Source organism: Typopeltis vanoorti, chromosome 14, assembly GCF_054136105.1.
Source record: "Typopeltis vanoorti isolate ZY-2024b chromosome 14, IOZ_Tvanoo_1.0, whole genome shotgun sequence".
Classification (NCBI taxonomy): domain Eukaryota; kingdom Metazoa; phylum Arthropoda; class Arachnida; order Uropygi; family Thelyphonidae; genus Typopeltis; species Typopeltis vanoorti.
Genome location: NC_143562.1, coordinates 75,621,894 through 75,636,957, shown reverse-complemented (window position 1 = coordinate 75,636,957; position 15,064 = coordinate 75,621,894). Strand labels below are relative to the sequence as shown.

At 34.1% G+C, this 15,064-nt stretch overlaps 1 protein-coding gene across 1 annotated transcript in view; it reads right to left on the bottom strand.

The window, feature by feature from the left end:
* Positions 1 to 14,864, bottom strand: part of LOC150099679 (arrestin domain-containing protein 3-like) — a 45,140-nt gene extending 30,276 nt beyond the window's left edge. The window contains exon 1 of the mRNA XM_090404083.1: positions 14,743 to 14,864. Within this exon, the coding sequence (XP_090260209.1) occupies positions 14,743 to 14,863 (121 nt within the window). The 5' untranslated portion in view covers position 14,864. The remainder of the gene's footprint in view (positions 1 to 14,742) is intronic.
* Between the last annotated feature and the right edge of the window lie 200 nt (positions 14,865 to 15,064).

The following is a 15,064-nucleotide window of genomic DNA, read 5'->3' as shown; positions in this document are numbered from 1 at the left end:
ATATATATATTAAGGCGCTGTAAAGTCACATCTAATTTTTCTCCTTAGTGTCGCATAATTTTTCTCTAAAATTATTAAATGGATTTTGATAAAGTTTGAGTTTATTGCTAAAATGGGCTGTGTATAATGCGAGCTTTATATTAATGTACTCAGTATAAAGTGGTACGTATTCGTTGGATAACTACTGTAGTTGTTGGATTATGTGGTGGAGACGGAGATCTGTAGAGTACGTGCCCTCCCTCGATGAATCTTTGGACTCGTAATAATAATTTTAATGCAAGTATATTAAAGCATCTTTAATTTAGTTTTAACTTTAATTTGTATTTTTGTTCTACTGGCATTTGCCAAAAGCGACCTCTTTGAGGTATTTCATAGGCAGCTATAAGTGCAACCGTTCGTCTGCTTAAAATAACGTACGTTGTATTGAACCAGCCAATTATGTGACTATATTCAAATATTATGCGAATGGAAATTGCTGTTTGTAATATCAGTAAGTAAAACAGTGAGTAAAATTTCTCCTGTCAAGCTTTTTAGCAGTGAATTAATAACGTGTTTGTAGTGCAGCTTCTGAAGTCATAGCAAAAGAAGCGAATAAATGTAAACAAATAGCTGAAGCAGACTACCCTAATTAGAGTGGAAGTATTCAACCCAAATGTAGTATATGGTTTTTACCCCCCCCCCACTGCACTAAATAGCAGTGAAAGAATGGTGATGCTTAAACTTCTTATGTCTTTGATGTATTTTACACGTTCTAACTTCCGTCATTTATGAGTTTAGTTTTTATGTTCATCGTTGTGTAGTGAATGTCATTTATATAACATAGCATAACAGAAAGACTACCGGAAAGTAGTCACCATATGCGGAAGAACTTAGGTAAGTATTATATACTTTTCTCTCTTTAAATGGCGTTTATTTTATTTTATTTCTTCTTGTTATGCATTCGTTAAAAACGGAGATGAGGGGGAGGTATACTTCTGCAAAAAATTACAAGATGTTTTTATACAGCACATCTATTTTTAAATTTTAAGTAGCGCATACTAAAAATCAAAATTATTGTTTACATCCATATGTTACAAAAAATGCATTGTTTATTTGCATTTTTAACATTCGTTTATGTTCTGAGAATGATCGTCGTATTAAAATAAGAAATTTTCTTATTCCCACATTGTTTAAGAATAAACAACGTGGAATTTAATATCCCCTTAATATAAATAAGAAATTTAAGAATATAATATTCAAGTTTTGTTTGAAAATCACATTCCCTAAATACATCAAATGTGCAACTGTCAGGAGATTAAACTTTGCTGTGCTTAATAAATGCTTTGTGATCCATACAAGCTGAAGAGAAGCGATTTTTATGCCAAATATTATTAATTAGTCCTTGAATAAGCAATTTTAGATTTACAACTGCAAACATAATTTTCAACAGACCTCGGAAATTTTCTAGCACGCTCCTGTTTCGTGTACTTTATTTACTCTTAAACAAGAAATAACGTATGCCACTATAAGTATTCTTATACTGCATTTTATTTACATTTCCCATTTAATGAAAAAAAAATAATTATTCAGTTTTTTTTCCCCTCTAGCCTTTTGTATCTTCGTCTCCTTATCGTTTTCTTTTTTCCTTTTCTTTCTCTCTTTTTTTAATTTATTTCGATTCTTCTAAAAGTGTGAAAACGTGAAAAAAAGTACTAAAATATGTTATTCATGAAGATTCATCTATTTCACAGTTATTAACTTTTGTTATCTCATATTCGTTGCTTCTTTCTGTACCTCCTCCTTATTCTACATTCCGTTTCTGCTTTCGCTACTTATGAGAACATCGCCATGGGCGAGAGATGCAACGATGCCCACTTGCACGCAGGCGGTCAACGACTTTCGAGCTTATGTGCAAGGCCATCACATGTGGAATGAAGGCGATGCGGAATATATTCTGTTACCTCTAAAGTTATGTGTGGAACTTTATTTTACCGTTCTTAGTAAATGATAGAAACAAGGTGTGATCGATGGTACCAGAGACGTCTCCGTTTTGTTAATGGGAAAATTCGCTTTGATTTTTATTTCTGCTTGTTCATAATACTCAATGTAGTACTAGTTATAACTGTCCAATCTTCAAAATCTTATTCGAATCAGATCATAAGTAATCAAATAATCCTTTTCCAAAAGTTAGAATCATAATTTATAATGTTAAATTCTCCATCTCGAAAATGCTCATATTGCTTTTCGTCCAACCGATACGACCTGCTGCGTTGTTTTTGATTTGGCAATAATACCTTATTCCGGAAAAAAAAGAGTGCTTCGCAGAATAGTTTGTAAAAACGATTGAGTAAAAGTAAAATTTTGATTCGTACTTCATTATACATTAATTATAGGAACTTTGAGAGGGATTAAAATCCCACAGTTATAGCTTTTATTGTTTAAAGAACTTCAATGGCATCAATTGGCACATCATTAAAGTCAGTTGTTCTTGTCACAAAGTCTTACATACCATACTTCAAATTTTCAATGTTTTGCACTCTCACTACTCTCTCTCTCTCTCTCTCTCATGTGGTGGTGAGAGTGCAGACAGGCAACAATTTCCACGTATCTGCTATTCTTCATGCAAGAATATATTTATCTCTTACTTGTATGATTTCCGAGGTAAATCCTTTCCACCCTGTGAAAAATTCAGAAGTGTACATCCAGTCCATGTCTATCATCCCTCCTCCTATCCACCGAATGCTGCAGATTATATTTTATCTGCAATTAAAGCCAATGTTTCACAATCCATCCTGATATCATGCTTATTACTCCTTTCTGGTAATGTTGCTTAAGTTCATTCATAATCTCAGAATTCAAGTGAAAAAGTCGGTGCACAGTTTACCGAATGATGTCAGATCAAAACCTTATAAAGACTAGAACTACCACATCCTTAATTTCAGTTATTCAATGTCATCTTCACTACAGTAATCATCTGGATTATGTTCACTCTCTTTGATATGCACCCTAATCTTCATTCCTCTATGACCTCATCCCAAGATTGCTTGGCTCTATAATGCATTATCAACAGAATGTAAAAAATTTGATACCCCCTAGTTTCTTTCTAAATGCAATTTTATACAAATGTTCAATTTTTAATTCAAATTAAAAATACAGTCCTATTACCGTTCAATTAATTCAAACCAATTAAAAATTGAACAATTGTATAAACTTGCATTTAGAAAGAAACTAACAGATTTAAATTCAATAGCACACACGTGTTATTAATTTAAATCAACAAATTACGAAACAAATCAGAAACGTTTTATATGTAGCGGACGATTTGTGACAGTTATCTTGTTTATTGGAGGCTTGAAGTCATTTTTCTTGGGAATGGGGGGGGGGAATAGCGATGGTATTTAGAGCAGGGAAACTGAATTACCTAACCGCACTAGACTTATAGTACTTAATCCGCAATCTTTTGTGAGCGGGAAACAAAAAATATGTATTTTTTGTATTAAATAAAGACGATGGTGAACTTTATAACAGATACACTTTTTTGTTCTGCAAATAATCGCGCAAAAAGGCAAGCATACACTCTTTTTTAACATAATTTTTTCTAGTGGATTGAGGTTTCATAAGTATTGAGATAAATTATTAAATAAAGATACAATATATGTCTTAATTGTCTGCCACACAAGAAAATAACGATAACGCAAAACTTTCTCACTTATGCAGACATTTTAGAATTTTAAATATTATTTGTTATCCGATATTGATTCAGTTGATTGATTCGCAACATGTAGCTGACCATATGTGAACTTTGCTGACAGTGATTCGTCCATTTCGGATCACATCGAGTCTAATCGATCACCTTCTGGCTGACTCGCCAGTAAAGACTGAACTTCGTATGATGTTTATGGCATTACAAAGACAATGCACACTTGGCGATTGGTCCTGTGAAAACAGAGTATAATTAGTATTTTTTCCAGGGTACCTTCAAAAGTACCTTCGCATTCCGCTCCGGCTAGTAATATATGACACGTTTCCAACCTCTGAGTAGAACTGTTATAAAATGCATTCAATATATCGAATTTCAGTATATTCTTGGAAAAATGCATAAGTTATTGTAATATTTCTGTAATTTTTTTGAAGCATGAAATAAGAAAATACTATTTCAGGTCGAAAGACTTCAATAAATCAAAACCCTTTCAGCTAAATGCTCTACAAGTCAACCTACAATCATTTCCTGATCTTCAGTAGTTTTATTTTCCTAAAGTGTTGGTTCACTAAGTGCAGAGCCACTCAAGCGCAATGTAACATATATGAATGAACTTAGAGAGCGCCACTATATATTTGTTCTGCTTCCTGAGTAGATAGTAGTGAAGTGATATCCAGAAGAGATGCTTATCTCTGAAGACGATTTGGGAACAATTCATATATGCTTATATTTCATTTCAAATCTCTTTAATCGGCTTTCTTTTCTTTTACAAAACTACCCCCCCACACACACACACGTGAATTTGCAAACTCTAGAGCTTTGTTTGTTTGTTCTTGATTTAATCGTTCTCTCTCTCTCTCACACACACACAAATAAACAAATAAATTCACAGAGTAATCTGCCAGCCTGATCATCTCCGCTCTCCAACCAATAGCTCGTGGACTCGACTTCTACGAGCATGAATGTTAGTAACTTTCTTTAGGTGGGAGAGGAATTTTTGATCACCAAGTGTGAAACCACCACCTTGCTTACTGGAGGCCTGAAGTAGCTCCATGTTAGGAGGAATCTAGAGCAGGGTTTATTTAAAAAAATAGACCTGATCTATTTTTAAAAAACTTAGCCCGCAGTACTAGTGTATTATATATTTACAACTCTTTTCATCGGTGAGTTGCTAGAGTCGCATAAAAAATCTCGCAGTTCACAATAATGCTTACTTTCGCGGAATGTGCGTAGCGGACACTGATGAAAACATTAATTATGAACGTCTCAATCAGTTATTAAGGAAATATAACATTTTACTTAACTTTTGCATTTGTGAGAGAGAAATACCTTCTCAATTGGACTGTGGCTTTTATTCTGTGTAACTGAACTTTACGAATTCATATGCGATTTATTGTAGAACCTACTCAAAAACTTTATTATCGAGCTTCAGTACCTACCATACCTTAATCGTTAGACTTTTCTTTGCATTCTTCTCTGTTGTCAAACAATTATCTCCAACTATTTTCATTCTAATTCATATAATATAAATTCGAACAGCCGATTTCTCTCTTTCTCTTCAAATAACAACTTTCCGAGACACATTTCTCTTCCTAAAAGGACAGATTTAACACACTAGTCTGCTGACTGACCTTTGCTGAATGTATTAGGTCTGTTCAGGCGAGTTGATTATATCATCTGTCGGTGTAAACACAAAGAACAAAAAACTTAAAGGAAATACGACAGAGGAAAAAAATCGATCCGTCAGCAAAAACTGATTCTTCCTGTCCTCTCTACTTAAAATAAGTACTACGACATGATTCTGATGACAATTACAGATGAGATAGAGATAACGAGTTTTGAAAGAAGATTCCCATTTGATTACATAAGCACGATGAGCTAACAGACAAGTATTAAAGTGTACAGGGAAATCGATAATACCTTGTTCTGAATGACTTACGGACCAAGGTCACGGGCAAGGACAGCAGAGCTCAATCGGGTACCTAAGCACGTACATGTGCAAGGTGACTCGATCGCTGACCCCATAAATTTTCCCCCTGGGAAACAAACAGCACTATCGGACAGCGACCCTTCCCAGAGTAAAGTGACACATGCAGGACGATTATCTCAGACATAACAAAGCGCCAGTCGAAGATGCTACGGACTCTAATTATTGCTTTCACTTTATTCAGGTGTGTGTGATATACAGTTGTCAAATAATCAGAATCGATGGCTACCGACAATTATTTGTCCGTTAGGTACGAGTAATGTCAACTACTACGAGCAATAGTTATATACGAATAAGGAAAAGTATAAACTTGGTAGCTGACTGGTTTCAATACTTTACTGAAAGATGTATAAAAGTATTGATAAGCTTTGGCTTTTGTTTATGGAAAAAGACCCGTTCTTCTGTTTTCCCGAAACGGGAGATCAATAAGAACATCAGAAACATGCATGCACACAATGTGCATCATTCTTTAGTAATCTGAAAATAGCCATTAATACGTTAAATAATAGTGGTATTACTATACATCTCCCCTCATATTTTGGAGAGCGTAAACTGCGACATTTTCAAACTTAGTACTTAGTCCTCATAAATGCAGTGATGAAGATTATTTCTCTTCTTCTTAAAAAAAAAAAACAACAACTGAAGAACTGTGATATATTTTCTAGTTTGAAAAAAAAAACGTTAATCGTTTATGGAAAAATAATAACTCCATCTGTTAGTCGGGCACCGAACTATCCTACATTTTCGTTGTTGAAAAAATATTAAGAAATAAAGCAACTGCCGACGTGGTTGGAGTGGTTAGCGTATCCGCTTTCCAAACAAGAGGATGCGGGTTCGAATGCGTGTGACTGTTTTTAAGTAGTAGCTGAATCTCATTGCCCGGTGTGAAACCACGTCCCTCTTATTGAAGGACTGTAGTGGCTTGAAAAGTTCCATGCTTGTTGTCTAGGTTTCCGGATTAGGTAGAAAAAAAAAAGAAATAAAAAGATATATATATATATAAAATTAATAAATAAAAAAAAAATCCTCATCCCATCTACAGTACTAATGTCCTATCTTAGGTTTGCACATACAAAAAAAAAAAAACTTTCGTGGGCGGAGCTACATAAAAAAAATGTTCATTCTGCCCAATAACTAGCACTTATGTGGATGATGAGAAATAGAAGCGACCAGGGTTCGATACGGTGAGTGAAATCGCGTCCACCGTTTACGAAATTGTTCATAATGTCCTTGTCTTTCGAAAGATGTTGGTTACTGGGTGTGAGCACGGACTTCTTCAGTACTGGTATTGATAAACTGATCTATCGTTGGGACAATTGCATCAGTTCGCTTATGTTCACTTATTTCTTGATGTATAATTTCAACTTCCTATTATTAAACATCCTCAAGAAAAAAAAAAAGTGTTACTTTACTTTTCGGAAACCCCTTGTATATGCATAGCAATGCGTAATAATTCCAGCTGGAGATTTTTATTCAGATTTGATATTTAGGTTCTCTACGAAAATTTCCTGAGATCTCTGCTTTGGAAAGATTATTGGGAATGATAAAAAAAAAAGCATAAATAAACATTCGATATCTAAGTAAGTAACAAATAATCGGCATTAAGTTCATTTAATGAGAAATTTACCTTTATGATTGCTTCAACTCACTTTTGTTTCCATTTTATATTGAAAGCTGCATTAGAATTAGCCATTTTAGTAAGAGTAGTTTCTCTAGAGAAGAATTTTCGTGGAAAAGCCTCTTACTGCGAAGGTTAAATTACATGAATTAAAAATTCATGAGTGAAAATCGAATAAAATATCTCTTTGTTTAAGCGCCACTTAGCGGCAATGGAAATTTTAAAACAAGATACAAAGCTTGGAGCAGATTAAGAGTTACGATTTTAACGTTTTTATTGAAGCAAAGAAAATTAGAACCCTAAACCCGAACTATTTCTGCAAGTTCAGAATACTACCCAAAGCAAAAATTATTTTATGTTTTTTTTTTTTTTAAAGTACGCATGAACTTTCCTAAAGGAAACTGAGACCGTGATAAAGTATTTAGGGAATGAACATTTGTTTTTTTTTTTCAGTCAGGTTTGCGAGAATGAGGGAAAAGCTGACAGTTAAAAGACCAAAATCAAGTTCGTCGTGTCCGTGGTAGGATCCAAGCCAAACCTTGTTTTTTTTTCCAAGAGGAAAAGTAAAGGATATTTTTTTTGAATCATGGAGGTACTTCTATAGAGGAAATTATATAAAAAACCTGGAGAGAAATATTATTATCAGAGGCTTTTTTTTTAATATTCCTCTGCTCAGATCCCCAAAGATTGTTATTCTGTAGTGCATTAGTACCGTGGATGGGTTAAGGTTTTTTTTTTTTATTAATTTTTTTGTATTTTTATTTGTTATATAATATTTTGTACATTTATTTATTTTTTACACAATCCAGAAATCCTGTTCTAGAGACTAAACATGAAAATATTTTCAAGCCACTGCTGGCCCCCAGTATAACTCCGCTTAAAAGCTATTTGAAGATTATATGTATGTCCAAGTTTTCAATTTCATGTTAGAGTGAAATCCAAAATACAAAGTAATCTTGACAAAACCAAAGAAATGCATCCTTTTAAGTCAAAACGACTTTATCCATCGTCGAGATTGATAAGAAAATCAATGAATGCTCAGTACTTCAACTAGAAAGCAGCGACAGTGTTAATATTTTAAAGACTTTTAAAGCAGATAAATTGACAAATAAATGGCAAATTTTATTAATAAGGATACTGAACAAATAATACAGTGATGAAAATGCTGGCTTAATTTGCATTTTAATTTAGTGATAGTAATTCTAGAGCGGACTAATGGAATGCTTAAAGATGCTAACCGAAGATTACTTAATTAAATTGAGGAAGGCAATCACATCCGGTCTCTTTGTCGATGACGTAATGCGGGAAATTAGACTTGACAGACACCGAGTTTTATTGCTGGCTATACATAAAGATGTTGCGTAAAACTTGGCACGAATAGAAGGGCGGTTAATGGCCCTTCTCATTATGACATAACCTAAATCTGTACGAATGGCGTTCACAACGCCGCTGACAAGGCCTATGTCTGGATGATAGATCAATTTTAATTACTTTTAATTGCATTTACAATTACGTTTTTTTGGTTTAAAATTGTTATAATAAATACTCATTTCCACGCATCTAAATACCAGCTAAAAGTATACATAATACGTATACGTGTCACTACTAAATACTATAATTAGTGAAATAATTTTTTCAGATTCAAAATTCGAATCGAAACCGGTGGGATGAGTGGTGATGTAACTTATTTTAAAATCTCTGGGCAGCTTATTTGCCGACTCTGTTTCTCAAGATATGACTTGATAATTTTTCCCCATATAGGCATATAAGTTAAATATAATTTCCTGTAAGAAAACAATCTCTCTCCATAAGATTTGCTTTGGGGTTTGCAGGGTTTTATCCATATATTTATGAAAACGGTCGCTTTTGTCTTAATTCTTTATGTATTTGCCAAGAATAGATGCTAGAAAATGCAATATTCCATACATTCACATCATCGAATAACGCTGACCATCCACAATAATTTTACCATCCACATAATAACTAAATATGGTTGGAGAATTGTATTCTTATTAGCATATATTACAGAAGCGACATAGTTAAAAAAAAAAAAAAGATGAAGGGTGATAATTTATGCACTGTATGTTACGGGCTCTTGAACAAGAGTTTTCTGTGTGTGTATGCGTGCTGGCTCGCACGCATGTACACACCCACACACAGTAGTTTCTTGAGCTACGGATATTTTATTCGCTTCTTCGTAGATTTTATTTTATTTTATTTTATTTTTTTCTTCCATAGTTTCTTATGTTATTAGGTAGTTCATACGAAGAAGACATAACTCTCCGGCATGAGCTTTCTAGCTTATCTTTCGGTTCTAATATAGCCTTCAAATAAAGGTTGGGAATCTAATTTATGTACTAATAAAATGAGTTGTATTGGGTTGGTAGCGAAGCCTGTTTTTTATTATGACACGGAAGTTGTTCATGCCGTAGGTCGTTTTCTCAGTAAAGAGCCAAACACGCTTCGAAACTCGTAGCAGTTTTCATGGTTAGAGTTCGTTTACCTAATTAGCTGATAATACAGTATATTTTGTTTTTCTCCTTTTCCCTCAAACTGAAGTAACATCCCTAGTATTATTATTATTATTATTATGCTGATATTTTTTTTCTACCTTGTACTCCAGTGTATTAACAGAGCAATAAAATGGTTATAGAAAATCTCACAGTATTTTTCATGTGTTCCTTCATGAGATTTCCATGTACTCTGCTAGTTATGTAGCTACAACTCCACTTGAGGAAGCACATAGGCAATCATTGTATCTGATGACTTTTTTTTTGGTTTTATATAAAAAAAGTGAGCAATGAAATAGAAGTATGGAGGTTTTCTATAATTTAGAAGCGGCTTCTTCGAAAGCGCTAGACCACTGAAAACGGACCATTATAAGCAACTATTCGGGGCTTTTTTTGTCAGGGTTCCGAGTTAGTCGCTTTTGGGCACAGTCGAGTATGATCCCTTTCTCAGAAACTCAGGTTTTTAACTCCACAACTCAACAAAAAATTGATAGTATAACTCATACTCTTTCAGACATTAATACTAATCTATTAGATTTTAGGATCATGAAATGGTTGGAAGTTGTTTCCAGTAACAATTAACAGTATGAATACTTGCCGATTTGCAAAAGTTAAAATAACACCTTTTATTTCGAAAGGTGTTAGCTTTTGCAAGTTATTTTATTTTATTGTAAAGTTATTTTAAAATTTTTTGCAAGTTATTTTATTTTAATAAAAGTTGTTAGAGGATTTTTAGGTATAACGTTTTTATACATTAGGTGTCTTTATGAGATCACTTATTTTTTTTTAAATAAAGTAGGCAAAACAGTCATAACTGATCGAAATTGAGCTGAACGATGCAATCCACACGTGTCTACATCTTACTTTTTATTTCTTTTTACTCTTTTACAGCCACCTATCTATTTTAGTCGTAACCGAAATTCTCAGGGGACTTTAAACAACCTAAAGAACAACCAAACATTCTGAAAAGGTTGAAATCAATTGAAAGATGCGACCTATAGAGACGTCTATGCAAACACTACTCCCACTATCCTGTTTGTCATAACCTACCTTTATGAATAAAACTCTATTTCAGTCCAAGTGATCTTCTACAACTGTGCCTATATTCTAGTCCGCCTAAATTGAAATTCTCAGGGGGGTGTTAAGCAACATAAGAAAAATCTGTATTCCGAATTTGATCAAAATTGCTTGAAGTACGAGTATATCACCTGTCAAAGTGTCCGCGGAGAAAGTGAGGCATTCTCTCAATCTTTATTCTATTGTGTTTGAGTTAAATTTCTCAGAGGATCGTAACCTTGTAAGAAATAACTGTGTTCCATTTTTGGTCGAAGTGGGTTGAACAATGCAGCCTGTAGAGGCGTTTACGGAGGAGTTTTATCAAAACGCTCTAGTTCTTTTATTATTTAGATTTAACACTTCTATTTGGCAGGGGGTGTCCTATTAAATGTCTCGATTAAAAGTAGTGGTTCTATAATAATTAAGAATCAGAGCTAGAGGTCAGTCTTTTCACCTGAATGATTCCTATAATAGAATACAAGAATATTCTATTCACAAAGTATAGTATCTGTACTGGTACTTAGGAGATATAAAAATTGTTAAATATAGCATGTATGTATCAACATAGAAAATCAAGCTATAAGCGATAAAAAAAATATAATTAAACGACCAAGCATTTAACTATTGACTATTCAACTTTAATAACAAGCATATTTGGATTTGCTTATTAACCGATATGAATTGAATATATAGATTTGTAAATTTTATGTGATTGACGCCGAAAAAAGCTGTTTCCTAGTTATAGTTTGGGAATAGCTACTGATGAGTGACTCTTAGTTCGGTTAAAGTTCTCGAAACTTAGGAGAAGTCAGAGAAAATATTTAACAGAATATTTCGCGAAAGATAGATACTGTTTTTTCGTGGTTTAAAAATTCAAATCCAACGATGTGTAAATCAGAAGAGGGGAAACACATGTTAAGAATTAATAAGGAGTAATTCTATAAATATTTGATACATCGAAGTAAAACAGTTTATTTGAAGATATTTAAATTAAAAAAAAAACTTATTTCAAATAGAAATCATAATGTTTTTTTTTTTAAAAAGCACAGGAATAAAAAAAGAAATCCTCCTCTATCAGAATGCTGACATGGATCTAAGGTAATTTCTGTTTAAGGTATAATTTATACTTAGAAGACTAACTCATATTCGCATGAATGCAATTTTACACGCCAGAAGGAAAGTCTTTATATCGGTTTAGAGGGATAACGCACGTCAGTTTTCTTTACGGACTTTTAATTTATTAAGACTGCAAAGCTTTGCATCGTTTATATATATATATAAACGATGATATATATATATATATTAGGGTTATATATATTAGGGTTACCAAGTAATTTTATACACTTGGTTATTTTACTCCTAATCCCAAGTAAGGCGCAAACAGTTAAGTTTGCGCCTGAAAGTAGTTCAAGTCTAAAGGTGGTTCAACACCAGGGCAACTCATTGTAAAGGTGGGTAAAGCTCTGATCACTATTTTTAGTATTTTCCATAATGTAAAGCACATATCACTAAGAGATGTATACTGCAATACATTATGGGAGGGGTCACTACCCAGACCGGTTTCAACCTTTTTTTGAGGTCTCCTCAGTGAGTAGCTAGACCCTAAATACCAAGGTTTTAGTAATACAGAGCCTTATCAACTTTACATATATAAGTTGCTACAAGGTGTTTTTATTTTGAAAGAATCTTTACCCACCTTTACAATGAATTGCCCTGGTGTTGAACCACCTTTAGACTTGAACTACTTTCAGGCGCAAACTTAACTGTTTGTTTACTTGGGATTAGGAGTAAAATAACCAAGTGTATAAAATTACTTGGTAACCTAATATATATTATTCCCAAGGTAAAAAAAAAAACTTATTTACATCTATATCTCCTCCAGAGATTCTCTCAAAATAAAAAACACCTTGTAGCAACTTATATAGGTAGAGTTGATAAGGCTCTGTATTACTAAAACATTGGTGTATTTAAGGTCTACGTACTCACTGATGAGACTCCCAATGAGGGTGGAAACCGGTGCGGGGCAGATCTGGCTTTGAGAGGCTCCACTTGGAGGTAAGTTTTTGCCTGTCTCTGAGTGGGGCCACCGCTGAGATTATGGCTCTGCTTGGTGGTGGGGTGAGCCTGACACTGGGTAGAGCCAATGCCGAGAAGTTCTTCTCGGTGACGGGGTGAGTCTGTCATCGAGTGGAACAACGCTGAGTTGGGCGTTGTTTTCGACACCATTCCTGAGATAATCATTGGTCGATAGTTGGATACAGCGGTCTTTGCACCACCCTTGTGCAATGGGATTACCATACACTCTTTCTACTCCTACGGAATCTTCCCTATTCTGAGGCCCAAATTACATAACCTGGTCAAAGAAATAGCCTGTTCAGCTCAACTTTCTTTTAGCGTCAGAGCTGATATCCCATCAGTCCCTATTGCTGTAATCTTCTTCAGTTTGTGCAGCAGCTCTAATATCCCCTGAGTTTTTTCATCCAGTGAAGAGGTAGCAGTGAGCCCAATATTGCATAGATCAGGTTGATAGCTTTTAGCAAAATGGGCACCCATTAGTTCAACAACCTCTTCTGCATCTATCACCCTCACACCATCTGTATTTAGTAGTTATTATTTCATATCCATTCTTTCTTTTACTTGCAGCATAACGACAGGATTCTTTGGGATTGTCTTTAGCTTGCAGAGCAGTTACTTTTCATACTGAGCCTTAGCTTTCCGTACAATAGTTGCGACTCTTCTGGCCTGCTACCCATAATTTTCATAACTGACATCATCCTTATGCACACGGTATTCCTTCCACATCGTCCTTTTCTTACGAATTTCTTGCTGAATAAGATTACACATCCATTTGACTTCTATTCTTCGAACTCTCCGGACACATTCTGATATTGCATCATTTAAGTATTTTTTAAATGCTTCCCGTGCACTGTCGATATTCTTCCCATCCAGCAATCGATATCATTGCACTGAACCCAGTATACTCCTCAGTTTGTCAGAATTTCCTACTTTGTAGTTCAGCATCTGACCTTTTCTGAAAGGAGCATTCATAAGCTTAGCCAATTCCCAAGTGAGTACCCCATGATCGCTGTCACCATCCGGATGATACTTGATATTTACCTGTTTATACTTGATTCTTGAAATCTCAACACCTCCGACTTCGTAAAATGTTTCGCTGTTTGTTGTTCAGTTAATGCAATACTTCTTTTGGCAATGATGTTGAAAGTACGCATAGCTTTTTATCCAATATAAAACTGTATAAAGATGTTCAGATAATCAGTTCCGAACTAAACTTCTCTTTTTAATTAATGTTGCTTCTATTGTTCTTGTCTTGTTAATTAGTAATTAGTGCTCTTGTAGACTAGTTCTATGAGATTGTTGAGACTTTACTCAAAAATGAGGTCTAAATAAAAATTATATAAATAATGATAGATAATTAAAACGGAAACATTATTAATATATTTGATTGTTATTCGGATAATGTTAAAATATTCATATTTATAAAATTCTATATTTGCATAAGTAGAAATAAATAATATAATAATATTTAGTAGATTCCGAATATATATATTTACGTAAAAATAAAACAAAAAAAGTGGAAATAGGGAAAAAATTCTGCATCAGAAGTTACAGGGCAGCTATTAGAAGACATACATTTTCAGGAATGAGAGAGAGAGAGAGAGATTAATAAGTAAATTCCAACCTAACAATCACTTAGCGCAAAGCATAGCATAAATCATTGCAGCCTTGAAATATATCGTAGAACATGTGAATACGTATTGTAAGGTAACTTACAATACCGATCGCTGCTATTCATGAAAACTTACTTGCATAGCAAAAACTTAAAATTAGTAACTGAAACGATTTCTAGAAATTAAATATAGAAAAGACTTACCTGTAACAGGAGTATCTTCATCAAACTCCATAATCACCCTTCCAATAAGAAAAGAACCAGGTAAGTAAAGCAAGCTTTCATTTTCCAATAGGATCATAAACTTCCGCAGTTTCCGCGCCATCTTATGCCTCTCGTGTTTCACATCATTCTAGCAGATCCATTCTATTCCGATGCTCACGAAAAACAGACGCACCGCTGCTCATGACTGCAAATGTTCCATGAATATTGTAGCCGTATCGAGCCAATGACCCAGGTCCTTATGAATATTGTACTTTACAAGACTGGTGTAGCGGATTTTAGTCTCACTCCTTACAGAGATATT